Source organism: Physella acuta, unplaced genomic scaffold (assembly GCF_028476545.2).
Source record: "Physella acuta isolate Inbredline_101_S28 unplaced genomic scaffold, ASM2847654v3 ptg000672l, whole genome shotgun sequence".
NCBI classification, from domain to species: Eukaryota; Metazoa; Mollusca; class Gastropoda; family Physidae; genus Physella; species Physella acuta.
In genome coordinates this window covers 161,643-186,932 of record NW_026732191.1, presented here as the reverse complement: position 1 = coordinate 186,932, position 25,290 = coordinate 161,643, and the positions used below count along the sequence as shown (strand labels likewise).

Genomic DNA, 25,290 nt, shown 5'->3' with positions numbered 1-25,290 from the left:
GGTACACATTTTAATCTACTTGTTATTCATGAAATGTTACCTACAATGCTGTAAATATCTACGATGTCTATAAATAATAAAACATTTTTATCAAGAATTTTATATTGAAATTGTTTTTTATGGCAAGATTTGGGAAATTTAATAATCCACAGAAATGATGAGTGGTATAACAAAAAATATTTTATTATGATAGATTTGCACGTTTTCCAGTGCACTGTTTAGGTAAACGTAAATAATTCGGCCATCCCCTCTCCCCCTAGTATTATCTTGTTCTATATCTCAAAATGTACTTTTGAGAAAAGCGCATGAAGTGTCACGAGGTAGAGCTCCATTTAGCCCTGTGCAATAAGATGAATTTAGATTATACATTGTTCTCGTTACTTATTTCTTCAGGTTTAATAGTAAAGATGCAAATTTGTGTTGTGATATATTAAAAATAAAGCGGCATTTTTTTGTGGGAGAAAAACTATTCAAATTTTTGTTAATTTATTGATTTTGTTTACTAATTTACTGTAAAGTTAATATTTAGTTTAGTCTGTTTGATTATGTACTTAGGTGTAATACTATATTTTTATTGTTTGTAATTAGAAAATAGGGTATTACTTTAACTATTAAAACAAATAGACTTGTAAATCCATTTAAAAATCTATTTAACCATAGTGTATTCATATATACATTTTGGGACATTGTTATAACTTTTACTTTTTGTTATTGTGCACTCTCAGTGTATATCCAACACATTTACACCAATATTCAAAATTCAAACGTTGCTCCTTCAATTGTGTTAGACCGTTAATAAAATTAACAAATGTTACATTTTGTTTCGATGGTGACAATCCTTTGAAATTACTATGAGTTATACTTTTGTGTTATGTTTGTCTTAGATGCACCATTTCTTGTTTGCTTGTTATTAAAATACAGATGTGGTCGGAAACTATAAAGTGTTGTTTTTTTAATTATTCAACAAAAATGTATCTTTTATTATAGAATGGGAAATAAAAACGGCGTTTGAGGTTCCTGGAAAATAATATACAATTGAATCCTCTTTTTTATCACAGGCTTACCTACGCGGTGAATGAAAGCAATTAAAAAAACCAAATTACAAGCAATTTAAAAAAAACATATTGTATTTCATATTAAGAAGAAGCTGAATATTATTGTATCGTTGAATGTGTGCATATAATAAAGACGACAAGACAGAATTCTGAACACAATATGTAAAAAGAAACAGCCAAGCACCCTATGGGAGCTCATATTAGATATGATGACTGTAACAGTTAAATGTAAGGTGAGTGCATGTTTCGAGTATGTTTCAGAAAAAGGCGATACAAATCTAAAATATAGTGTGGGTGTACGCATGCGCTAAAAAAGGAAGCGAGGAGGTAGAGAGCGGGAAGAAAATGGCGATGTTTTGGCAGTGAAGTCGTAATATATCAATGAACCAATAAAATCATGACCATTCCTGAACGTGGGTTGTTTAATGTTATAAATCAGACTATAATATGTAATAACAAAGGAGGGGAGAGGAGAGCGGTTGGTATTTGTTTTATTTTAGTTTGTGCCATGATTGGCAGCAGAAAAGGCCGTGGCAATAACATATTCAGGTCCCTGGCTCAAGTCCGAGGTAACAGGTGAGTTCTACTTACCCTGCCAGCGTAGTTCACCAGGGCTTACAGTGAAATTCACATTATTTCCTTTTTACTAATTAAAGCTCCCAACAAAAATGCAACGTGGTAACAACTCCGGACAAGAGCTCCCGTCAAAGGTACTCAAATGTAATATACTTGACATCTTCGATCACTGAGCATGACCTGAAGATTAAATACTTGATTATGAAAAATGCGAATGGAAATTTAAAAAAAACTGTACCCTCGGATTAAACGTGTTAAATTATATTGCACACACGATAAGGCTACTTAGATATCAAACTATTCAACCATAGATAAGGCTAAGTTATTTTAAAAAAATGATGTCTAATTCGTTTAAGGAGTATGCTCCGGTAAAGAGCAACTTTTAAAATACTCGTTACTAAACAATTATTTATCTGTAGCGTTTTAAAGTAGCATCCGCATGTGTGTTCCCATTTAAATAATTTGGTGGGAAAATGTTGGTAGCAATAATGACAACCGCTGCCAGTTTGAAATATTAAAAATTAACATCTTTGTAGGATTACCACCGTTCATAAAGTATTATATTGTAATCTCAATAAACAACGAATTAATAATCCTCTACCATATTTTGTAATGCAGTGACAATTTTACGTTTTCCTTTTAATTTTGTTTTAGACTTTATGTCGTTTACATATATTTTTTCCGGATAAATGTCCGGATTAGGTTAAAATATTGTTTCGAATAAAGCTCCGTTTGCGATACATTTTCTAACAGTTAATTTCCGTATCCAGCTAAATTTACGAAACCGGTGAAAGTACCGATTCCAGATAAAGTTCCGTTTTTAATTAAATTAAGTATCCCGTTAAACTTCCGTTTCTGTCCCAAATGTCCGAATCCAATCGGTAACATTTCCAAATCCAGTCAAAATGCAGAGTTTGCATAGAAATCCGTTTTCACTGTTATTTTTCTTCTCCAGTTAAATTGGAGGTTGAGGTGAGGATGATGTTTTTGGCTTCGGTTTAGAGAAAAAGACAGCACTATCAAAATAGCGCCTGTTGTATTTTTCCATCAGCGGGTCATTTATTAAGTATTAGAATAGTTTCACTATTCCGTCAATCTGTCTGCCTAACTGTCTGCGCAAATCGCTCTATAGAAAAGACTAGGAAGATAATTATATGATCATATGCTTAATGTAGACGTGTATAAATATGACGATGATTTGATGATGATGATGATAATGGTGATGATGATGATGATGACGATGACGATGATGATGATGATTATGATGATGATAATGGTGATGATGATGATGATGATGATTAGGATGATGATGATGATGATGATGATGACGACGATGATGATGAGGATAATGATGATGATGATGATGATGAAGATGAGGATAATGATGATGATGATGACGATGATGATTATGATGATGATGGTGTCAAACATTTTACAAAATATTCAGAATGCATAACTAAAACAATCTTCATATATATAAAGTAAATATAGACTTTTATAAATATTGAAATAAATTATTCTGTAAAATAACCTAAACGTGTATGATGATGATGAAGATGATGATGATGATGATGATGACGGTGTTACACATTGTACAAAATAAACATGATATATAACTAAAACAATCTTTATATGCACTTATGTGGAGTACTTCGAGATACAAAAATAGTAGTTATAGTTCCATTTTAAATGTAATGGCCTACGTATTGAACGTTTTATTTTATTTTTCCATAATACGTTAAAATAATACTTAAAACATAAACAGTTATAAATGCAAGTGTTCACACTTATCCATTTATTCTACCTGTATAATTTTAATATATGTAAATATACTTTATTAAAACTATATTAAAACGTATTACTTATGGGTATATGTTTTTTTATTAAACTTATAAAAATGTATTTCTAATTATTTGAATATATAACGCAAGTTTAAAATCATGTAGCACAGGCTATGCAAAAGATAAAGTTAATGTTGCTGTTATATAGGAGGCATATTTGTTTTTCGAAACAGCTCTAGAAAATATATTATATTTTAATTTGATACTTATTGACGGAAATTAAAGTCATACTATTTTAAATTTATAAAACGTACAATAATAAAATTATAGATGTTCTGCTTGATAATTATTATACATTTATAAAAATTATTCACATCGTATTATTTTTTTTTGTAGTCTGTGATTATTCAAACATACAAGCGACGTCTGTCGTTAGCTATTGATTATCAAATTACCAAAACAAATAGTATCTCATTACCGTCGTAAACAGAAATAATGAATTAATTGTCTAGTATTCCAACAGTATCTGGGATATTTTTTAAAGCGATGTATTGCGTATTAATTTGTAAACAGCGAGCTGTTATCATTGTTTTATCGTCTGTATCGCCAGGAGACCTTTCATATTATAGATTAAGGTTATGAGTAAGAGTAAATATTTGGTTTGAATATTTATCTAAACAATGCATGATCCAGCAATTAGATTTATATAATATCGTTTTGACAACATGAAATGTAATTCTATTACTGTTTCAATCCATTTAACAGATATTAAGTAGTTCAGTGAAATAAAGAATGAATTTTAAATCATTAAGTTCCATAATTAAACATTTTTTACAATTTCCGATTACAAAAATTCCCTCTTAGATATAGCAAAAGCAGATTACGTAATTTTTAAATAGATCATCCTCTCAACGATAAAGTAAATGTTTTTCTGAATTTTGAAAACTTGAAAGGTTTTGATAATTATTATTTTAAATCACGTTGTATTAAATGAGTCTCAAGCTTCATTTTATCAGGTTTGGCTGTGGGGGGGGGGGGGGGGGGGGGTTGATGTTCTCTGTACTAACGTAAAATATAAGTTTTTATTTTAAAGTAATATTGTTTTTTAATGAATCAGGTACCACTGATAAAATCTAAAAAAAGGAGGGATGGTGAGTGAAAACATTAGCGTGTCTATCATTATTAATTCTACTGACATCTACGTATACGATATTCTCAGGAAACTTATGACATTTTAAGTACTTTAATAAGATGTTTTCTAGTAAACATCATTGCCATGTTTGGAATTTTTGGAAATACATTTACTATAATAATTATAATATACAATGGCTGCGATGTTTCAACAAATATTGCACTCGTTGGCTTGGCAGCAACAGATCTGTTTTGTTCTGTAACAGAACTGGTTTATGTAATTCCATGGATAATCGACAAATTTGATAAGGATTTGGCCACAAACGTGTATTCTTATTTTATGGCATATTTGTATATGTGGAATCAAGCATCTTCAGTAATTAGCATTTATATTGTTGCAGTTATCGCTGTTGAAAGAATGATAGCTGTATGGTTTCCTTTTAAAATCACTTACTTTATATCTCCTTTTCGTATGGCGGTTATAGTTGTTGCAGTGTACATAATCGTGGTACTAATTGAATTGCCTAATGTTTTATCTATTGGTTTATTTACAATGACTATCATTGGGTCTAATTCGACTATTGCATTAGCAAAACGAGCACAATTTTATTTCGATAATTACGAATTTTTTTAAGCATATCGTATATACGTGATGTTGTCATTTAATACCGTATTACCGGAAATCTTAACAGTTTTGTGTTCGTTTCTAATAGTATTAAAGTTAACTGTTTCTACAAGAAAAGTAAAGACAATGTCCCCTGTTTATTCAGAAAAGCGGATAAAAGACTTGAAATCGATAAAAATTACTTTGACTTTATGCTTCAGTTTAGTGGCATTAGTCTTAATTCCGTCAAATACATTTGATATATATTTCACGTATAGTAAATATATCCCCTACAGTAGCAGGATTATAGGGCTAATAGACCATCTGTTAAATATAATTTCTCAGTTAAATGCCTCCATTAATTTTATCATATATATATGTTTCAATTCAAAGTTCTCTAAAACTTATAAAAAAATTTTTGCATGTAATATTAACAAATAAACTTACTATATATTTATGTGCTACATGTAGTCACGACCGGGGTGGAATGGACTTCACAACATTGGATAAACATTCCAATGGACAGCAAGTATTAGTGCTGTATTTGGCGTATTAGTGATTTGATTTCTGTTTTATATATCTTTATTTTAATAATTCCTAATGTTTGTCGAGTTGGTTTGCAATTTATAGACGCAGCCTTGGATTTTTAAAAGTACGCTATGAAAATCATGAAAATTCAAATTTTTATATGACAGTTTTATTTATTTCCGGCCTTCTTTAACATATTTCAAACAAATACATATAATAATACAGTGTAGGGTATACAAAACAAAATGAACTAAACATCACTTTATTTCACATGGCATACTACTATAAAGTTTCAATACATGGTATTGTTAATTATTATGATCACAATGATGTGTTAAACTATCAAAATTATAGAAAATACTAAATATAACTGTGTTCTTTATTTAATAAGCAATTATTTTTTTCATTTTACAGTTGTTTGATGATCATTTGTTTCTATATGTTTGCTTATTGTATTACATACATTCTTTCAATATGAAGTTTCATGTTCTTTTAGTTATTCTCTTTTTTAAATAACTTTAAATGTTCGTCTTTGTCTATAATTATAAAAGTAAGCATCTTTCTTAAGTAATTGGTGTGTTGCCTTTATTTTAAAATATATAAGACAACCCAAAATCTTGTAATCTTGCAACATTTGCATTACATGTACGATAATGTGCGCTAAACATGAGCAGACATTTTAGTGCAAATCTAAAGTATAAGATATTCAATTCCTTTTTGTAACTTTAATTATGTGATTTATTAAATTGATTTGATGATTTTTTTCGTTTAATTTTAGGTACATAAGAATAGTTTTCTGTAAGAAGTTAATCATTTAGGGCTCATTACAACGTAAATAATAAAGTTTATAGACGAGTTAATTTGATCAATCAAATAATTGAAATAATTTATTATATATGCGCAATTTTCTGAAAATAAACTTCTATCATTTACAATAAAATTGAAAGTGTTTGTTGGGATAAGAACAAATATTAACACACACACACAAACCGTAAGAGTTATTTTAACTGATCTGATATCTTTATCTCGCTTAGACAGTGCTCCTGATTGATGAAGACAACTTTTTCATGTTTTTGTTAGAGATTGTTAGCTTTACTGAGATCATCAAGCTGCAAACAATGATTGTAACTGTTGGAAAAATGATTGCAACTGTGCTGACAAATCCTTGGTTATATAGATCTAAAGCAACTCCATTGCTAAGAAAAAATTATGTCGGAACTAAAAATGCCATGGTGCTGTTAAGTCCACTATAGAAAAGCCACTTTATTTCATACATAAACACTCGTGGAATATAAAATATTCCATCTGATATATAAATAGCAAACACTATACATTTTATTCTGAATGGCTTGAGAATAGTTGAAGCCATAAATGGAATACACACAGCGATCATCCTCTCTACGGCTATCAATGTCACCATGTGAATGCTGATACAAACAGCGTATTGGTTCCATCCATGTATGTAAATAATGTAATGGTTGGACATGGTAAAGGCGAAAGGTAAATTAATAAAGGAAATAACGTGTGGAATGTTGGCTACAAATTGCGTTGTCGAGTAAAACAGATCAGTCACAGCCAGTCCTGTTAAAATAATGTTTGTTGATTCGTTTAGACCATTGTACGTCAGAATTATATTGGTCATAACATTTCCGAGAATTCCAAAAACAGAAAGAATTGGAACAATGACACAGTTTAAAGTCAAACTTGTTAAAACGACCACGTTGTTGGATACGTCACACATCGGTCTATAGAATGTGGTTATGGCCCTTGTGTTTAATATTGGTGATTCACTGATGATTTCAGCCATAGCAAGTAGAAAAAATATATTTCTTTGTTCAATACAAGTAGATGCCTAAAAAATTAAAAAAATAAAATTCAGTGCATAGGCCCATTTAGCAAATAGAGGTGAAATCTACTTAGAGAACACATAATAAATTTACTTACGTTTTTGAAATGAAAATTTAGAAATAACTTATGTTGAGAACTCTTGAATATTGTAACAATAAACTGAAGCTGACACAAGTAAAAACTAGGCAAATAACTACAACCTCAATACCACTTTGCTTTTCTAAACCATTTATCTAAATATTTTTAATCGATTTTTGCAAATAAAAAAAATGTGTTTTATTTGTATAGTTTTAACTCAAATGTTTGCATTGGAGAAAACCATGCAAGTATCGCATTACGTTATGAAGGTTTGTTAGAAATTCAAATGTAAAAGCTTCTGCAAAGTTGATTATTTTTACCGACAAGCGACGCGGTTATGAGCATGTATGTTTCCTTTTAAAAAAATGTATAACCCTTTAAATTATTTGATATAAATGAACAAAAGTTTATAATTATGCATTTGTGGAGGAAAAGTTGATGCATATATTATCTATAAATAAGTAATTTTAATTAATTGAATTAATTATGTCTATTGCTACTTGAGTCTCGTGGTTACTGTTGATCCTCATTACTGCTGTCTTTTCTTTGTTAATCTTAAGACCTACACGTTTAGACGTGGCTTGTAATGCATCAGCTGTTTCTTGCTTGTGTGGTAGTTGGTGTGAGAGTAGGGCAAGACCATCAGCAAAACCTACTTTCTCTAGTTTCCCCGTGAGTGTCCACAGTATACCTTTCTCAGAACTGGAGCATAGCACATGATAATGGAGGCCTTTTGAAACCTGGATTAAAATCTAGTTTTAATTATTCGATGAGACACAGGTTCTCAATCCATCAGGCTTTTTGTTGCCTCCTTTGTCAACAGCAAGGCTACAGCTGCCTCGCGTGGGTCGTCATCATTGTCTTTTCCCGAGTGTATCAGTGTTTCTCTCTTCAGGAATTGTGTCTCTCCAAAGGTGTTCCATCTTGTTTCGCACAAGCCCTGCACTGTAAGATGATACTGTTGCATTTCTTGCATTCTCTGAGCACATCTGCCTGTTTCTCACAGTGTTCTGGTGTTCCGTGTTCCCATGAGGATAGGTTTCTTTTGTGTCAGTAGTTTTAGGGCTTTGAATTCAGTTTTTCTCGGTTGAAGAAGGGGGGTCGGCTCTGTAGCTTCCTTGCGGGTTTGGCTCCAGTGTGTCATTCTTCTCCTAAATGGAGCCCTGGTTCTTCCAAGGACTGGATTGGGATTGATTTCAGATTTGGCGTCGGTTTCTGTAACTCTACTTTGTTTTATGTGGACGAGTTAGCCCATCGCACAACCCCCAACCTGGAGGACCAGGGCACAACGTTTGGTCTGGCCCCTCCCACGCAGATCTGTCCGACTTGCTTAGACCTGCCATGAGCACTAGGCTCCCGCCGGCATAGCTCTGGGGGTCGCAGGGACACACAAGCCGTCCCACCACTTCAAGGCGATGTGCCATCAGTATAGACTATAAAAACTTAAGTTTTGAAAACGATTGACCGTATCTAACAATAGTATTTGTGAAAATAGTAATGATGTAAGTATAAGATTTTAAAAGAATTTCAAATTTATCCTGATAGGGGTTCAAGTCACAATATTTAAAATATATTATATTAAACGTTCAATAATTAAACTAAATATGGTCTGCCTAATAATTCGTACAGAAACCCAATAATTAAATTATCTCTATCTATTTCGTTATGGTCTGTCATTATTCAAATATACACGGAACGTCTGTTGCTTGCTATTACGTAACATTTTCTAAATTAGACTGTATAATATTAGGGTTGTAAATGTAAATGATGATATAATTATCTTGAATTCCGCCTTGATCAAACGTTAACAAACGCAAACGTGTTGTCTGTTGTTTGCCATTATCTAACAATCTCTAAATTAGAACGTATACTAATACAGTTGTAAACATACTTGATAATTACGTTTTCTTGTATACCAGCGTGATCAAAGATTATACAACACTAACTTGCATATAAATTATTGAATACGGGACTAAGTTATTACCCATCTGGAGTTCTCTTTGTAATACTACCAAATTACATCCTTCGATAAAAAAAATTACATTATATTATTTTAGTATGCGGTTATAAATGTTAGTATTGTTTAGTTTAAATGATTATATTAAGCTTTAACTGCCCGTATACAACTTTTAAAAAATCGTTCATAATATTTACAAAATAATATATTTTATATTCAGTTTGTGCTATTTTATATCATGAACATAATTTTTAAGTCAATAATAAAATATATTTTTAGAATCATCTAGTGTTTTAATAAATTAATCATTGATATAACTTCTTCGGTTATCTTTTGCTAGCTAAACCAAACTTGAATTGTTCAGATTGTGATATCATCAGTTATCTTTAAATTGTCTCATTGTCGACATAGACAAATAGTGTTCTAATTTTTGTTCATACAATACTATATTTTTTTAAAATGTCATTTTAAAACGATAAATTGAACACAAAGAGTTTTCATTCCTGTTGTAAACAAAACAATGGCTACTACGATCAGTGAACCAGCAACATCAAATATCACAATCATATTAAATACAGTTTATGCTCCGGTGTGTGATATGCCACATGAGATGGCAGAATCTGTGGGCTTCGCTTTCAATATCGTCATAATTCCAATTGTTTCTTTCTTCGGAATTGTAGGAAATGTTTTGACAATTGTCATTCTAAAGTACAATGGGTTGAACGAGTCTACAAACATCATTTTAACAGGGCTTGCTGTTGGTGATTTGTTTTTCTCTGTGACACAATTTTTCCCAGTAATTCCTCGATGTATGAATTCTGCTTTGGCAGAAAGCATGTTCAACTATTATGCAGTTTATATATATGGATGGAACCAATACGCTGTTTGTATCAGCATTCACATGGTGACACTGATAGCACTAGAGAGGATGATAGCTGTTTGTTTTCCTTTCAGGGTCTCAACCCTTCTAACGCCTTATAGGATAAAATGTATAGTTATTGCTATATATTTTTCAGATGCTATTCTTTATATTCCTCGAGATTTTATGCGTGAAATTAAGTGGACATTTTTTAGCTCAAGTAACAGCACAATAGCAATTCAGGTTTCAACCGATTTTCTTAAAAGCAACGGGTTTACTATTTATAACGACGGAATTATCAGCACAATTGCAATATTTATTCCAACAACAACAATAATAGTGTGCAGCATTATGATCACAACAAAGCTAACACTATCTTACAGAAATATAAAGAAATTGTCGTCAAGTGATGCTCGGTCAAAGAGAGTTAAAGACGTCAGGTCTGTTAAAATTACACTCATTATTTGTTTATTCGTAATAATATGTGTGTTAGCGCCAACAAACATATTTAACAAAATTTTAAATGATCGAAATTTATTTTCTGGTTATTGTGTTTTTGTATTAATATCTGTTGTGTTTTTAATATACCAAATCAACGCATCAGTCAACTTTATTATATACGTCGCAATGAGCCCAAAATTTGTCAAAACTTTTAGACTTATTTTCTTATGCGCTGTGTCAATTTTGCGTAACAATTAAGTAGTTTTTTAAATGGTATGCTCGCGTGGGACCAATATAATAAATTCGCTTTAGTTGTTTTGATAAAAATTTCGAAGAGAAATTCAATAATAACTTTTACTTAATAATATACTATAATAACTTTTGTCAGCCAAATATTTACCGAGCGTGTCGCTTTCTGGCATTTGTAGCATCCGGGCAACACTTCATTTGAACATTTGACGCATTCGGACAAACATCCGTTTTGGATTTTATTGCATTCGGGGAAATGTCCATTAGGGTCTTTGTCGCATTCGGGCAAACATCATTCATTCAAGAACACATCAGTAATATACAAGCTAATCAAATACTGCATTGTTTGGTTTTCTGTTATTTGAAAACCTTCTTAACGTTGATTTTTATTTTGATATGTTTTACCAAAGACCGTTTTAAATTGTTATATAAATAATATTAACCAAAGGATTGTGTGTAAAAGCGCCAAAAATCTGGAGAATATATTTTTATTTTATACACTAATTACACAAATAATTATGTTGATTTTAATGTCCACTAAATTTACAATGTGTCGTGATTTACGCGCCAAAATTGAAGGAAATTAGTTTGTTAAACGTTAATGAAATTTCTTCGGCAAGTTTTAACCCACAAACGACAAAGAAAGTAAAAATTTAAAAAAAAAAAAAACGAATAAAGCTCTTTTGCTTCATGTCAGTTAGCTATACAGCGTATTTATTTCACTATGACGTTTGTATTATTTTTACAAAAAAAAATGATAATAATATGCCTAATAAAAGCGTCGATTTAAAGCACTGATAGTTATAATTGTGTATCAAATATTAAAATGTCTCCATTGTTTCAAATTAAGAAATCTCTGTTTATATATATTATTAGATTTCCGATTTTTTTCATAAAAATTTGGAAATTTTAATATAGCAATTATTTTACGGTTTGCCGTAACTAAACAGGTTCCTACTAGTTTTTATAGAGTTTTAGTTTATTGTATAAACATTAAAACAATAGAAAATGTGGGTTTTTTTTAAAAATAATGTTCTAAATTTCTTCTGAGCAGTAGCCATTAAAATAACAGAAACTAGAAAAATCACACAGGTTCAGTTAAATTTGTATTGATTAACGATTTCTTATCATGCTCAACATCAACATTCGTTTTATTTGATGATTGTATCATCGGTCCTTTACAATGTGTAAAAGAAAGAACAGACAGTTAGTGCATTTGTAATTATATTATGTCGGCCTTATACTCATTTAAATAAGCACATATGGCAAGTATATTGTGGCAATAATCTATTGTTCTATTAGACACACAGTCATTAATACAGATCTTCTCATTGTTTTGTCGTTATATTTTAGTTAAGTTATTAAGCGTAAGCTTTTTTCCTAGTTAATATTTTCAAAATATGTGTATTTTTTTCGCCAATTAATATTAAATGTAGTTTATCTTGTTATGCTTCGTTCACGAATGCATTTTCAATTAAACAATTTCTAAAATTAACTTTGTATCAGGAGTTACTACTTTAAAACATGTCTTTTAATGTTATTTTTTGTGATTATTCTGTATAGCTTTCCTTCGTAAGAAAATAGCAATCCTAGCAGCAATTGTTTTGAATGGTTTTTCCAGTGGGTAGTTTTGTTTGTAGCTTACGCACACCAGACAACTCAAACACTTGAATGAGTCAAGTTATCGTTGCTGCGTGAAATGATAACTTTTTACAATTTTTTTTACAAAATCTATAATTGTTAAAAATGTTATCTAGCTTTGTGAACGTTAACCTATCTATCAGCCAAATAGAAGGAGAACGTCCCCGGATTCTTTTTTCGGGGTCATATGCAAATGCCTTACGGCCTAAGTGGATGAACACTTAACACAACGACCCACTAGGGCTCGAATTTAATGTCTAGGGGAGCTAGTGATACTGTTGTAATTAACACTCATCCAATCTACATACGACCTTTTAATCAGCGAACTCAGTTGTGGCAGAACACAAAGATGAACTAGATAAAATATTTAATGTATAAAATATCAAGACACGACTTACACAATGTAGGAAAAATCACTATCACAGATTTCTACACTGTCAAAAGAACAGCCACAGGCCACACAACACTGCTGTAGCTTCAGGAATTACTTAGCGACAAGTAATATTAAACTAGAAGACTAAATCAACTTAAGAAAGCCAGGCACACACAGGTCTTAAGTACTCTCACGTTCAAATGGTCAGAGTCTATAGCCGGACAATATGGACGGCTGCCTGATCAAGATAAAACTGCCTCGTAGACTGCCAGGTCAAGATAAACTGCCTCGTGTTGCGAGTGTGCAGTGCAATTAAAGACTTCTGTGACAGGGGAGGTTATCCTCAACTCATGTCGCCATTGGTTGGGATAATCATCTGATCAGAATCATTCAATCAGATTTTAATGGAAAATTTCTATGTCTCAAACACCTTAATAAGTCAGTGGAAAAACCCCAGGTGTTACACCATCATTCCATATAAGGAATTATACAATGTCAAAATAAAAATGACTCGACCTAAGTAGGTCACATCCCCTCCCTTTTTGGAAGTGACAGATAGGTTCCACAAAAACATACATAAGGAACCAATCTGGCAATGAAATAACAAAAATGTTTTACAAATGTAGGCAATCAAAATCATAATACCAGATGAAAATATCCCTGAACATAAAAGGGAAGTAACTCCAACTTTTACAATTGGTGAAAGGGGAGTAACCCTTCAAAAAGTAATTATACATCAAAATCCCTCAGAAAAGGGTATTACAATATTTCCATGAGGATACTAAAAGTGGTAAACCCGCCAGGGTAAGACCTTTATTTCAATGACTAGCTACAATATCAATTGAGTCATATGAGACATATTATTATAAAAGATTACATATAATCAAAAACCACCTTTAATTAAGGTTCACCTGAAAATAAACAAAATATTCAACAGGATTGGAATTTTGAAAAAATCAAAATCATACCACTCATTTCCATGTTAAAACACAACATTTGTGTATGGTCCTAATGAACCACAAAGCATGTCACATGATCAATGTGTACAACAAGATTTTACATCCTTGACAAACAATCAGCCACAACATTATCACTACCCTTAATGTGTGAAATTTCCAGATTAAAATTTTGGAAATATAAGCACCATCTCAATATTCTTTGATTTGTCTGTCCTAACTTAGAGGTAAATTTCAGGGGATCATGGTCAGAAAACACTCTGACTGGATTGGTTGAAGAAGAGACATAGACTTCAAAATGTTGTAATGACAAAACCAAAGCTAAAGCTTCTTTTTCAATAGTAGAATAATTCTTTTGGTTCTCATTTAACTTCCTGGAAAAAAAGGCAATGGGATGGTCAATTCCCATGTTGTCTTCTTGAAATAGGACTGAGCCAATGGCTAAGTTGCTAGCATCAATGGCAAGTTTAAAGGGCTTGCTAAAATTTGGTGCAGCCATAACAGGAGCATTTGATAAAAATGACTTAATGGTTAAAAAAGCTTCTTGACATTTATCTGACCATTCAAACTCAACACCCTTTTTCAATAATGCAGTAAGAGGTTCAGCAATAGCTGAAAAGTTTTGACAGAACCGCCTATAGTAACCAGCCATCCCAAGGAACTTTTTGATCTCTTTACAATTTTTGGGAGGTGGCAACTTTACAATAGCATCTACTTTAGCTTCAATGGGCCGAACTTGGTTCGTTCCCACTTGATAACCCAAATAGGTAATTGAAGCTTTACAGAAATCACTTTTATGTAAGTTTACAGTAAAATTAACTTCAGACAATTTTCTAAAAAGGTTAGTCAATTGAACAATATGTTCTTCAAAAGTATTAGAAAATACAACTATATCATCTATGTAGGCCTCACATTGGTCTATGTCAGCAATGACAGAGTTAATGACCCTCTGGAAAGTTTGACCAGCATTTCGCATACCAAAAGGCATACGTTTGTATCTATAAAAACCATTAGGGGTTACAAAAGCAGATATTTCTTTTGCACGGTCAGATACGGGGATTTGCCAGTATCCTGAAAGTAAATCAATTTTGGAAATTATCTTAGCTTGACCAACTTTATCAATAACGTCTTCTATCCGAGGCAAGGGATAGGAATCAGCTTTGGTGAGCGCATTCACCTTCCTAAAGTCGGTCACAAACCTGAAAGATCCACCGTCTTTCGGGACTAGGAGACATGGGGAACTCCAGTTGCTGAAACTGGGCTCAATGATATCATTCTTGAGCATATAATCAATTTCATCTTTTATCAAAGCAGCTTTTTCCGGGTTAACTCTATAGGGGTGTTGTTTAATGGGTTTTGCGTCACCAACGTCTACATCATGAGGTGGAACCTTCGCTTCTTTGGGGACATCCCCAAAAATAGAGGGAAATGTCTCGAATAACTGAGACAATCTATGGCTTTCCTCTGTGGACAAATGCATAAGGTGGACATTCAAATTATCTAAAAAGGAAGAATTTACCAATTTTGGGGGTTTCAATTTATCATGTATCACATCATCAGAAACATTTGAACATACAGGTAAAGTAATTTTAGCTGTGGAATGAACATTGTTACAATTATCATAATATTTTTTCAGTGAGTTAACATGATACACTGTCTGTTTCTTTCTTCTGTCGGGCGTATTGACAACATAGTTCAAATCACTTAATTTTGAATGCACTGTAAAGGGTCCACAATATCTCAGGGATAACGCATTGTTCAGATTAGGCACTAACACAAGAACTTTGTCGCCTGGATTGAATGTTCGTTTACAAGAACTCTTATCATACAGTCCTTTCATTCTCACTTGGGCCTTTCTTAAGTTCTTGTGAGCCATTTCGCACACGGCTTTCAGTCGAACGTGAAAATCGTCGAAGTTTTCCACAGGATGATCGCTGGTACCTGTCCAACGTTCGTGTATCAGCTTCAGGGGGCCACGGACAGAATGTCCAAACACAAGTTGAAAAGGCGAGTAGCCTAAAGAGTCCTGGACACAGTCCCTCGCGGCGAAAATAATCCAAGGAACAGACTCATCCCATTGGGTGTTACTATTAGCGAATGTCCTTAGCATGGTTTTGAGGGTTTGGTGGAACCTCTCAAGTACGCCTTGAGACTGAGGGTGGTAGGCTGAGCTGGTGATGTGGGTAACGCCTAGCTTGGCTAGCGCTTCCTGAAAATGGTGACTGGTGAAGTTGCTGCCTTGATCTGTTTGCACGATTCTAGGTAATCCAAAGGTAGTGAAGAACCGGGTCATGGCTCTGACTACAGTCTTTGCCTTAATGTTCCGTAAGGGAATCGCCTCGGGAAAACGGGTACTTGAACACATAAAGGTAAGTAGGTACTCGTTGCCCGCCTTGGTTTTAGGCAAGGGACCTACACAGTCCATGACGATTTTAGAAAAAGGTTCTTCTAATACAGGAATCGGACTCAAAGGGGCCTTAGGAATTGTCTGGTTTGGCTTTCCGGCCAACTGACAGTTCGTGCAACTTCTACAGTAACGCGACACATCTTTTCTCATTTTGGGCCAAAAGAACAGTTCTTTGATCTTCGCCGTCGTTTTAGTGACACCTGGGTGCGCTGACATTGGATGGTCATGTGCCAGCTTAAGTATTTCATGCCGATAAGGTGGAGGGACCCACAGCTGGTTTTTACCCAACCATGGTTCGGCTGGTGAGGCATTCACTGGTATAGAGCGGCGAAAGAAGAGGCCGTTCTCGGAGAAATATTCCCCATCGTCAGATGAGAGAGATTTTTCGACCGTTGCTTTGAGTTCCGCGTCGACTTGTTGAGCTTTAATGATGTCTTCCTGAATTATCCTCAGGGGTAAGCCCAAGCTTGTGTTTTCTGGAAGCATAGACTCCAGTTTGGGAGTCGAATTTCTTGACGATGACGGCGGGTGTGGTTCAGACGTTGTGTCAGCCAATTGTTTGGTCTGGCTTCTTGTCACCGCACATGCAGGATACAGTTCATAATCATTATCTGGAACTGTTGACAAAGGGTCTGAAACCGTACAGGGGTATACTTTGCTTCCCGCAAGGTCATTCCCTAGAAGTAGGTGTACTCCTGGGACAGGAATACTATCTATCACACCTAAAATGACCTCACCTTCGACGAGATGATGTTTCAGGGCAAACTTGTGTAGAGGGACGACAGTAGATTTCGTCCCTACTCCCTGGATAACGGAAATCCTTCCAGTGTTCGTCTCTGGTGAAATGTCCATTGAACTTTTCAAAAGGAGTGATTGTGACGCTCCTGTGTCTCTTAGAACGGTGATATTCTTCTGAGACAACGGATCACCTGGTTTGCTAATGATGGCTTCGGCAATAAAAGATGAAAAGTCAACTTTTCTCGATCTCTCGAGATCGGTAGACTCGGAAGAAACTGGATGGTGGCGAGAACAGTCAAAATGTGACTGCACATAATGTGTGGAGACTTGACTACCTTCTTGCGGACACTTAGGGTTAGAGTCCTTTTGAATTCTAGAGTTCATAGTTGAACTGGCTGCTTGAGGGGATAGAGCATAGTGCGCGGAAGTACGCACCACCTCCCTGTTATTCTGAAGACGTTTGTAACAGTCCTTGACATGGTGACCAGGCCTTTTGCAGAACTGGCATACCGCTCGACGATTGAGAGTTGATCTTGGTTTCTCTCTGGACTGTGATGCCTTCAAATGTTGGCCAACAGGATGATTGCTGCCAAAAAGGGGAAGCACGGGGTTGAGGCGGTTTCCTGACACTGGTGGTTTCTTATGCACCAACATATATGTGTCAGCCGACTCAGCAGCCTTCTGGATGTCAGTTATCTTGTTATCCAGTATGTGTAGTCGTATCTCTTCAGGCAGGGACGATAGGAATTCTTCCCTTAGGATAAGTGACCTGAGTTTCTCAAACTCAGAAACTTCTTCAGAGTGTAGCCACCTTGAAAATATTTTCTCCTTTTCAAAGAGAAATTCCACATATGATTGTGTGGGTAACTTGCGGAGTGTTCGGAATTTTGTCCGATAGGCCTCGGGCGTCAGTGCGTAGGCCTTTAAAATGGCAGTCTTGACCAAACTATAGTTATTTTGAACGTCGTGAGAGAGTGCCTGGTATGTTTTTGCAGCTTTCCCAGTAAGGACAGAACTCAATAAAGCAGTAATGGAGGTTTCGGGCCATTCACAAGTCTTCGCTAAACTCTCAAACGAGTTAAAGAAAACGACCAAATCTGTTTCATCAAATTTAGGAACTAATTTCCCAAATTTGGCAATCACTTGCCCTACCGACAACTTTTTTGGATCTACCAGAGAAGTGACATCACTAACTTGACCAAACTCTAATTCCAACCTCCTCTTGTCTAAAGCAATTTTAGCCTCTAACTCCTGTCTCTCTAAAGCAACTTTTTCCTTCTCTAAAGCAACTTTCTCCTTCTCTAAAGCAATTCTAGCTTCTAATTCTACCTTCTCTAGAGTTTTCTCCTCGCGGAGCAACACACCAGCCAACAAACTTTCATCAAATACTCCTTCATTAATGAAATGAACAACAATTTTATCTCTCAACACCTCTGACTTCTGCGTAACAGAATAATCCAATTTCAATTCCTTAACAACACTAACCAAAACTTTTCTACTCAACTTCTCGACATCTTCAACAGTAGGATTAGCCAAAAAAGACTCCATAACACTAACTTTCAAATCACAACAAGCCTAGATCCTTTAAATTAATACACAGCGTTGGGCCGTGTACTTGACCTCTAAATGTAGGACGTGACACGTCTGCTAATTTGACCTAGATACTCTAGCCTGAGCGCGCGTTGTAAGAACACTGCGCTACTGGATATAAAACAACTAAATCCAACTAACCTTAGTATTCAACTGATATAACCAACAACTGGAACGACAGATTAAATCTCGGCGAGCTCCCACTTTGTAACGTTAACCTATCTATCAGCCAAATAGAAGGAGAACGTCCCCGGATTCTTTTTTCGGGGTCATATGCAAATGCCTTACGGCCTAAGTGGATGAACACTTAACACAACGACCCACTAGGGCTCGAATTTAATGTCTAGGGGAGCTAGTGATACTGTTGTAATTAACACTCATCCAATCTACATACGACCTTTTAATCAGCGAACTCAGTTGTGGCAGAACACAAAGATGAACTAGATAAAATATTTAATGTATAAAATATCAAGACACGACTTACACAATGTAGGAAAAATCACTATCACAGATTTCTACACTGTCAAAAGAACAGCCACAGGCCACACAACACTGCTGTAGCTTCAGGAATTACTTAGCGACAAGTAATATTAAACTAGAAGACTAAATCAACTTAAGAAAGCCAGGCACACACAGGTCTTAAGTACTCTCACGTTCAAATGGTCAGAGTCTATAGCCGGACAATATGGACGGCTGCCTGATCAAGATAAAACTGCCTCGTAGACTGCCAGGTCAAGATAAACTGCCTCGTGTTGCGAGTGTGCAGTGCAATTAAAGACTTCTGTGACAGGGGAGGTTATCCTCAACTCATGTCGCCATTGGTTGGGATAATCATCTGATCAGAATCATTCAATCAGATTTTAATGGAAAATTTCTATGTCTCAAACACCTTAATAAGTCAGTGGAAAAACCCCAGGTGTTACACCATCATTCCATATAAGGAATTATACAATGTCAAAATAAAAATGACTCGACCTAAGTAGGTCACACGTTGCTGCGTGAAATGATAACTTTTTACAATTTTTTTTACAAAATCTATAATTGTTAAAAATGTTATCTAGCTTTGTGAACTCAAAATTATGCACTACCTGTTATCAGTTTAATAGGTTTGGTTCTCTTAAATGTTTTGCGTTTTTTTTTCAGAGGTCTAGAGCTTTTGAATTTTTTCCCTCTCTTGGTGCATCGCACCATCTGGTTTGGGAAGTGGGTGGGGCGGTTGGAGCTGGATTCGTATTCTTTACTTCCGAGTTAGCAAGCGCGTGGAGCTATCGCTAGACCACGCCGGCCTCCTCGTTCCACCTACAGGCTAACACTATCACCAACATAGACTAAGCTAAACTGTACTAAAAAGCTTACACGCCGAGTTGAAGGGTTGTAAAAACAACTCTCAAAGCCGACTTAGGGAGATTTAAAAACAAGCTCAAACAAGTTAAGAGTTGCTAAAACACAGACTACACTTCAAGAAGGAGTTTTGTTTAGACAAGGCTTTACGCCAAGATGGGTTGTTGTATAAAAAATACATCATACGTAAACTCAGTTATACAGATTGTATTATACAGGGGACTGTTGAATACAAAATGTGTAAAGATATTTACATAAGTCGTGTTTTATTGTCATACAACATATGTAAAAACATTTACATATGTCGTTTTTTACTGTCAATACAACATGTATACACTGGTTTGTATTTGCAGTACCTATTTTTTATAAAACTCTATAAGGTTAAGTACCATAACTACAAACAAGCCTAAAGCAGTTCAATATGGACTAGGTCGAGCTCACCAGTTTCCTCATTACTACACTACTTGGTTCGTGGTCGTAATTTACGCGCATTTCAAAACTGGGAGGGATCATTCGTGGGATCAAACACTTTAAGCCAGTGAATACGTACTAAAAATCCGGACAGAGGCGGATGGACACGCGCGTACATTTGAAGGAGTCTTGTTAACGCTCGCTGCGTAACTTATTTTGTACTAGTAATCAGATTCTACACAAAAAGACGGAGAGTTGATTATTACTTTTTCCACAACTTGATGTGTACCAATTAGTACTTTCTGCTCAGCATGATGGAGTACCAATTCGTTTATTTAGGAAGTGTTAACAAGTGGATAATTGGGTTCCCCAGCATTATCATGCTTAAATTTTGTACTTTCATTAAACGCGCCGACCTCCCTGAAGACATAACAGTATAATGTATCCTTTTCGGGGCGAACCTACTTGAAAACGCGTTTAGTGGTTCCAATTTTACTAAGAGAAAATTTATAAAAATGTCTGAGAAAATAAGTATTTGTGTTTGGTAATATTTTGAAGCATAGTTTCAATTGTTGTTTTTTTCGGAATTTATTTGGTGCGCAAAGTTTTTAATCACGTAAATTTATTGTATTAAACATTTTAAAGTACTGAAACCAAAATGCACATTTTTTAAATAACAAGATTGTATGTAATAATGCACATAAAAGGAGAAAAGAAAAGAAGTTCTTTTATTATAATAATTAACTAATATTTAAATACTATTTAATATAAAAAAATAAGCGTGACTAGCTTCCTTTTTTAGTTATTTTTAGTAACTATTACAGTTAAACATAACCTTTATTTTCTCCCTTCTAGTGCATTAATTTGTCTTCGTTAACTTATAACCAGAACCGGGATGTTTTCCGGAAATAAAAGTTGAACTGAAATATGAACATGAGTAGAAATGGAACAAAAACTTTTACAGGATTAGGTATTTAACTGGAAGCAGAAATTCACCATAAGCCAAATCCCTTACAAAAACCGGATATTTTTGCAAAAGCTGGAATATTTTGAAAGTCATAACTTTGTCAAAAATGGAAAAAAAAAAGCTAAATTTTATAAGAAGCGATATTTGATTGAAAACAGAACTTTATCCTGAACCGGCATTTTAACCGGATCCGGCAATTTAAACAGATACAAACATTTCACGGGAAACGAAATAACATTATAATTTAATGTTAGGAATCGACTTTTTAAAAGTTTACGTAAAAATTTAGCCGGATCCGGCAAATTAGGCCTTTTTACTGCAGCCGTTAATTTTGAGGGAAAATGACATTTAGGCATAAAGAAAATTTAACCGGAAACGAAATTTATGCATTAACACATTTCAACATTTCAAATGCACAGTGATACGTCATATTATAATTTTTTTTAAAAATCTGTTGGGCTTTAGTGTAGATAAAGTAGTGTAGATAAAGTAAGAGGGCATGAACAAGCGATATTTTAACGAAATTCGATAATTTGACGCTGTGATTTCGTACCTAGCTTCACGCACCATCCATTTGTTAACTGACAGAATACAGGTATATTGTGAGTGCTAATTGATAGCTTATGTTTATGTTACATGTGGTAATTTTAGCATTGGTTATAAGAAGTTTTAAAAAATGTATAAAAATTAAAACGGAAATTATAAACGACCTTTAACGTAGTTTCTGAAAAACCTTACTTACCTTTTTTTACTTTCTCGTATATACGTAGTATAGAGAAAGTATTGTAATCGTGCAAAAAAAAAAAATCGAGATTTTTACAAATCTCGACGTTTTACACCTCACTGATACGGAAAAACATAATTTTGCAATCTTGTCCGTATGTCTGTGTGTGTGTGTGTCTGTGTGTCTGTCCGTGTGTAAACACGATAACTTGAGTACCGTTACAGCTAGGTTGATGAAATTTCATATATAAGTATTTTATCAAAATCGTAGATCCGTATCAACTTTTGAGCGATTTCCGATAACCGGAAGTGGTACTTTTCCTACTTTGAATTTTTCAAAAGCCTATAACTTGAGTACTATTTCAGATAGATAAATGAAATTTCACATGTAAGTAAAAGATCTAATTCTCTACCTTCTGTTAAATTTTGAGTAATTTCCGTTGACTGGAAGTAGTAATTTACGCTACTTCCGATTTCTCAAAAAACTAATGTAAATTTTTAAAGTACTAATAATATTGCGCACTATTATACGCGTTTTTATTCGGCGTTTGCTTGGTGCGCAATGTTTTTTTTATGAGATTCTATTCTATTTTTAAAAGTTTAAGTATTTAAAATGGATTAAAAATCATAACTATATCCCCAGTTACCATCCCCTGTTGTTTTATATAAGAATATTCGAGAAAGTTTAGGGGAGATCACTACCGGTTTATTATATATTTATTTACCTTCTAACTGGATATATTTGTTAAATCAGTTAATATTAACACTAAAGTGCTATATAAACAGCATAATTCATGTAATGCAAAGATCACTGAAACAGGTTGACACTACTTTATCTGCCAAATGGACTGCAAGTTTCAAATGGGTAAATACATGAATTATTTTATATAGTGATCATTTAAGTTAATAGTAAACGTAAAGTATGACATTGTTTTACAGATAAAACACTTTTTTTTTTAAAAAGATTAAAATAATTATGGATTTACTTATTATAAAAAAATGATAATAAAACTTTAGAGCAACTAAATATTTATAACATTAATTTTTCAGCAATTTACGTTGATTATAGCTCTTAACCAAATATGAGGGATATGTGTATGGTTAGAAACTACATCTTATTAAGAGGAGTTCGATCATAAATACAGACTTGGCATATCTTGTTATTATTAACGTTTAACATATTGTATATTTTTCTCATGACATCGTTTTCGTAGTATAATTATGACTTATAATTTTGTGAAATTGTATTCTGAGTTACTGATAATTAAATTGATTGATATAATATAAATTATTGAACAATATGGCCAAAGGAAATGTAATCTTAAAATGTTTCTTTGTTTTCTAAATCAACAAAAACAAAATAAGTAATAGATAAGATGATGTCACTTAAGAGAAAATGCTTTTTAAAATATATTCTATTCACTTCATTATATATATATATATATATATATATATATATATATATATATATATATATAATATCTTTTTAAATATAGTTTTATTTTTATTTTATCTTTAGTTATTGGTTATTGAAACATGGAGGACCTCTAATGTTAAGAAAAAAAGTGTATCACCATCTTATAGTAACATGGGAGTGTGTTTAAACGAAGCAACTGCTTTGTCGATAGTGGTATGGGACATCTGAGTTTCTCTTATACATATTTTCTAACTGATATATTTCCAGCTCAACGTTTTTTAAAGATGGTTAATAACATGTATGAATCAACAATTCCAATAAACGTTAAATCTAATTTAGTGTTTGACATTCCTACTAACGTATATAACACGTTAACACACTTCTAGGCTATTTTTTAAATTCAGTTTATGTGCTTGTTTGGAATTATTGGTAATACTCTCACTATTTTTATTGTAATCTCAAACGGTTTCAAATCTTCATTAAATATTATACTTGTAGTCCCCGCTACATCTGACCTGTTTTACTCAATAACACAATCGTTATATCGAATTACATCTCTAATCAAGCTTGTAGAATATGACATGTCATACACAGTGTACTATTTTTCACGGCTTATATTTACACTTGCATTCAGTTCTCCGTTACATTTAGTATAGACCTTGTGGTGTTGCTGTCAGTGGAGAGGTTGGTTGCTGTGTGGTTACCATTTAGCGTTTCTTAACTTTTTTCTCCATTTAGAGTGAGCTGTGGTGCTGTTTTGTTATTCATTTTCCTGATTTTATTGCATTTACTTACGCCTTATCTGAGACGTTGGTTCAAATTACAAGAAATAATATAACACTAGTTGACACCCAACAAACTCTTTGCATTAGAAAATAATTTTTTTTTTAAATATATCATAAATGTGTTTTAATTATTATAACAGCTGTTGTTCCTACTCTTGCTATCATTATTTGTTCTGTACTAATAATTTACAAGTTAACGTTATCAACAAGAAGAATCAAAACGATTTCTTGTTTAAAAGTTTTAGGGAAAAGAGTTAAAGGGAAAAGAGTTAAAGATTTAAAATCCATTAAAATTACATTATTATTATGTTTTTTTCATGGTAGTTTTGGTTATAATTCCGTCAAATACAATTGATCTTTACCTCATGTACCCTTCCAATCTGCCATTCAGTAATAGGGTAATAGGATTGATAGTATCTTCGATTCAAATAATATGTCAGCTTCTAATACATGCTTCTATAAATTTTATTATCTACGTTACGGTTAATTCAAGGTTTCTAAAAAAGTACACATTATTACTCACGTATTTTATACGAGCAAAATAATAGTATTTGTAATAAATAATTACATTTGTAATACATAATTTTATTTGTAATACATAATTGTATTTGTAATAATTGTATCTGTAATGCAGATCTTGTCAAGATTTCTACTAATAAAGTGTCGCTTGTGCGTGTCAATCTATTCCTCCCTTTGGCTTTATACATTGAGTTGGGCTTTTTGTTTTCTCTATAACCGTTTTTTTCAAAGTATACTAGTCTTGTTTCACTCTTAACAAAAACAGCAGTTAAACAGCACTACACATAGAATGTTAAATTATATTTATTAACGTTT

The 25,290-nt window shown here is 33.4% G+C and overlaps 1 protein-coding gene across 1 annotated transcript; it reads left to right on the top strand.

Annotated features, from left to right (window-relative positions):
- The first annotated feature begins 10,078 nt into the window (after positions 1-10,078).
- LOC131949070 (FMRFamide receptor-like) lies at positions 10,079-11,116 on the top strand. The gene has a single exon (XM_059310835.1). The coding sequence runs from the start codon at positions 10,079-10,081 to the stop codon at positions 11,114-11,116; it is 1,038 nt and encodes a 345-aa protein (XP_059166818.1).
- Positions 11,117-25,290: the final 14,174 nt, after the last annotated feature.

Coding starts and splice junctions, on each gene's coding strand:
- LOC131949070 (XM_059310835.1), top strand. CDS start 10,079: ATGGCTACTACGATCAGTGAACCAGCAACATCAAATATCACAATCATA.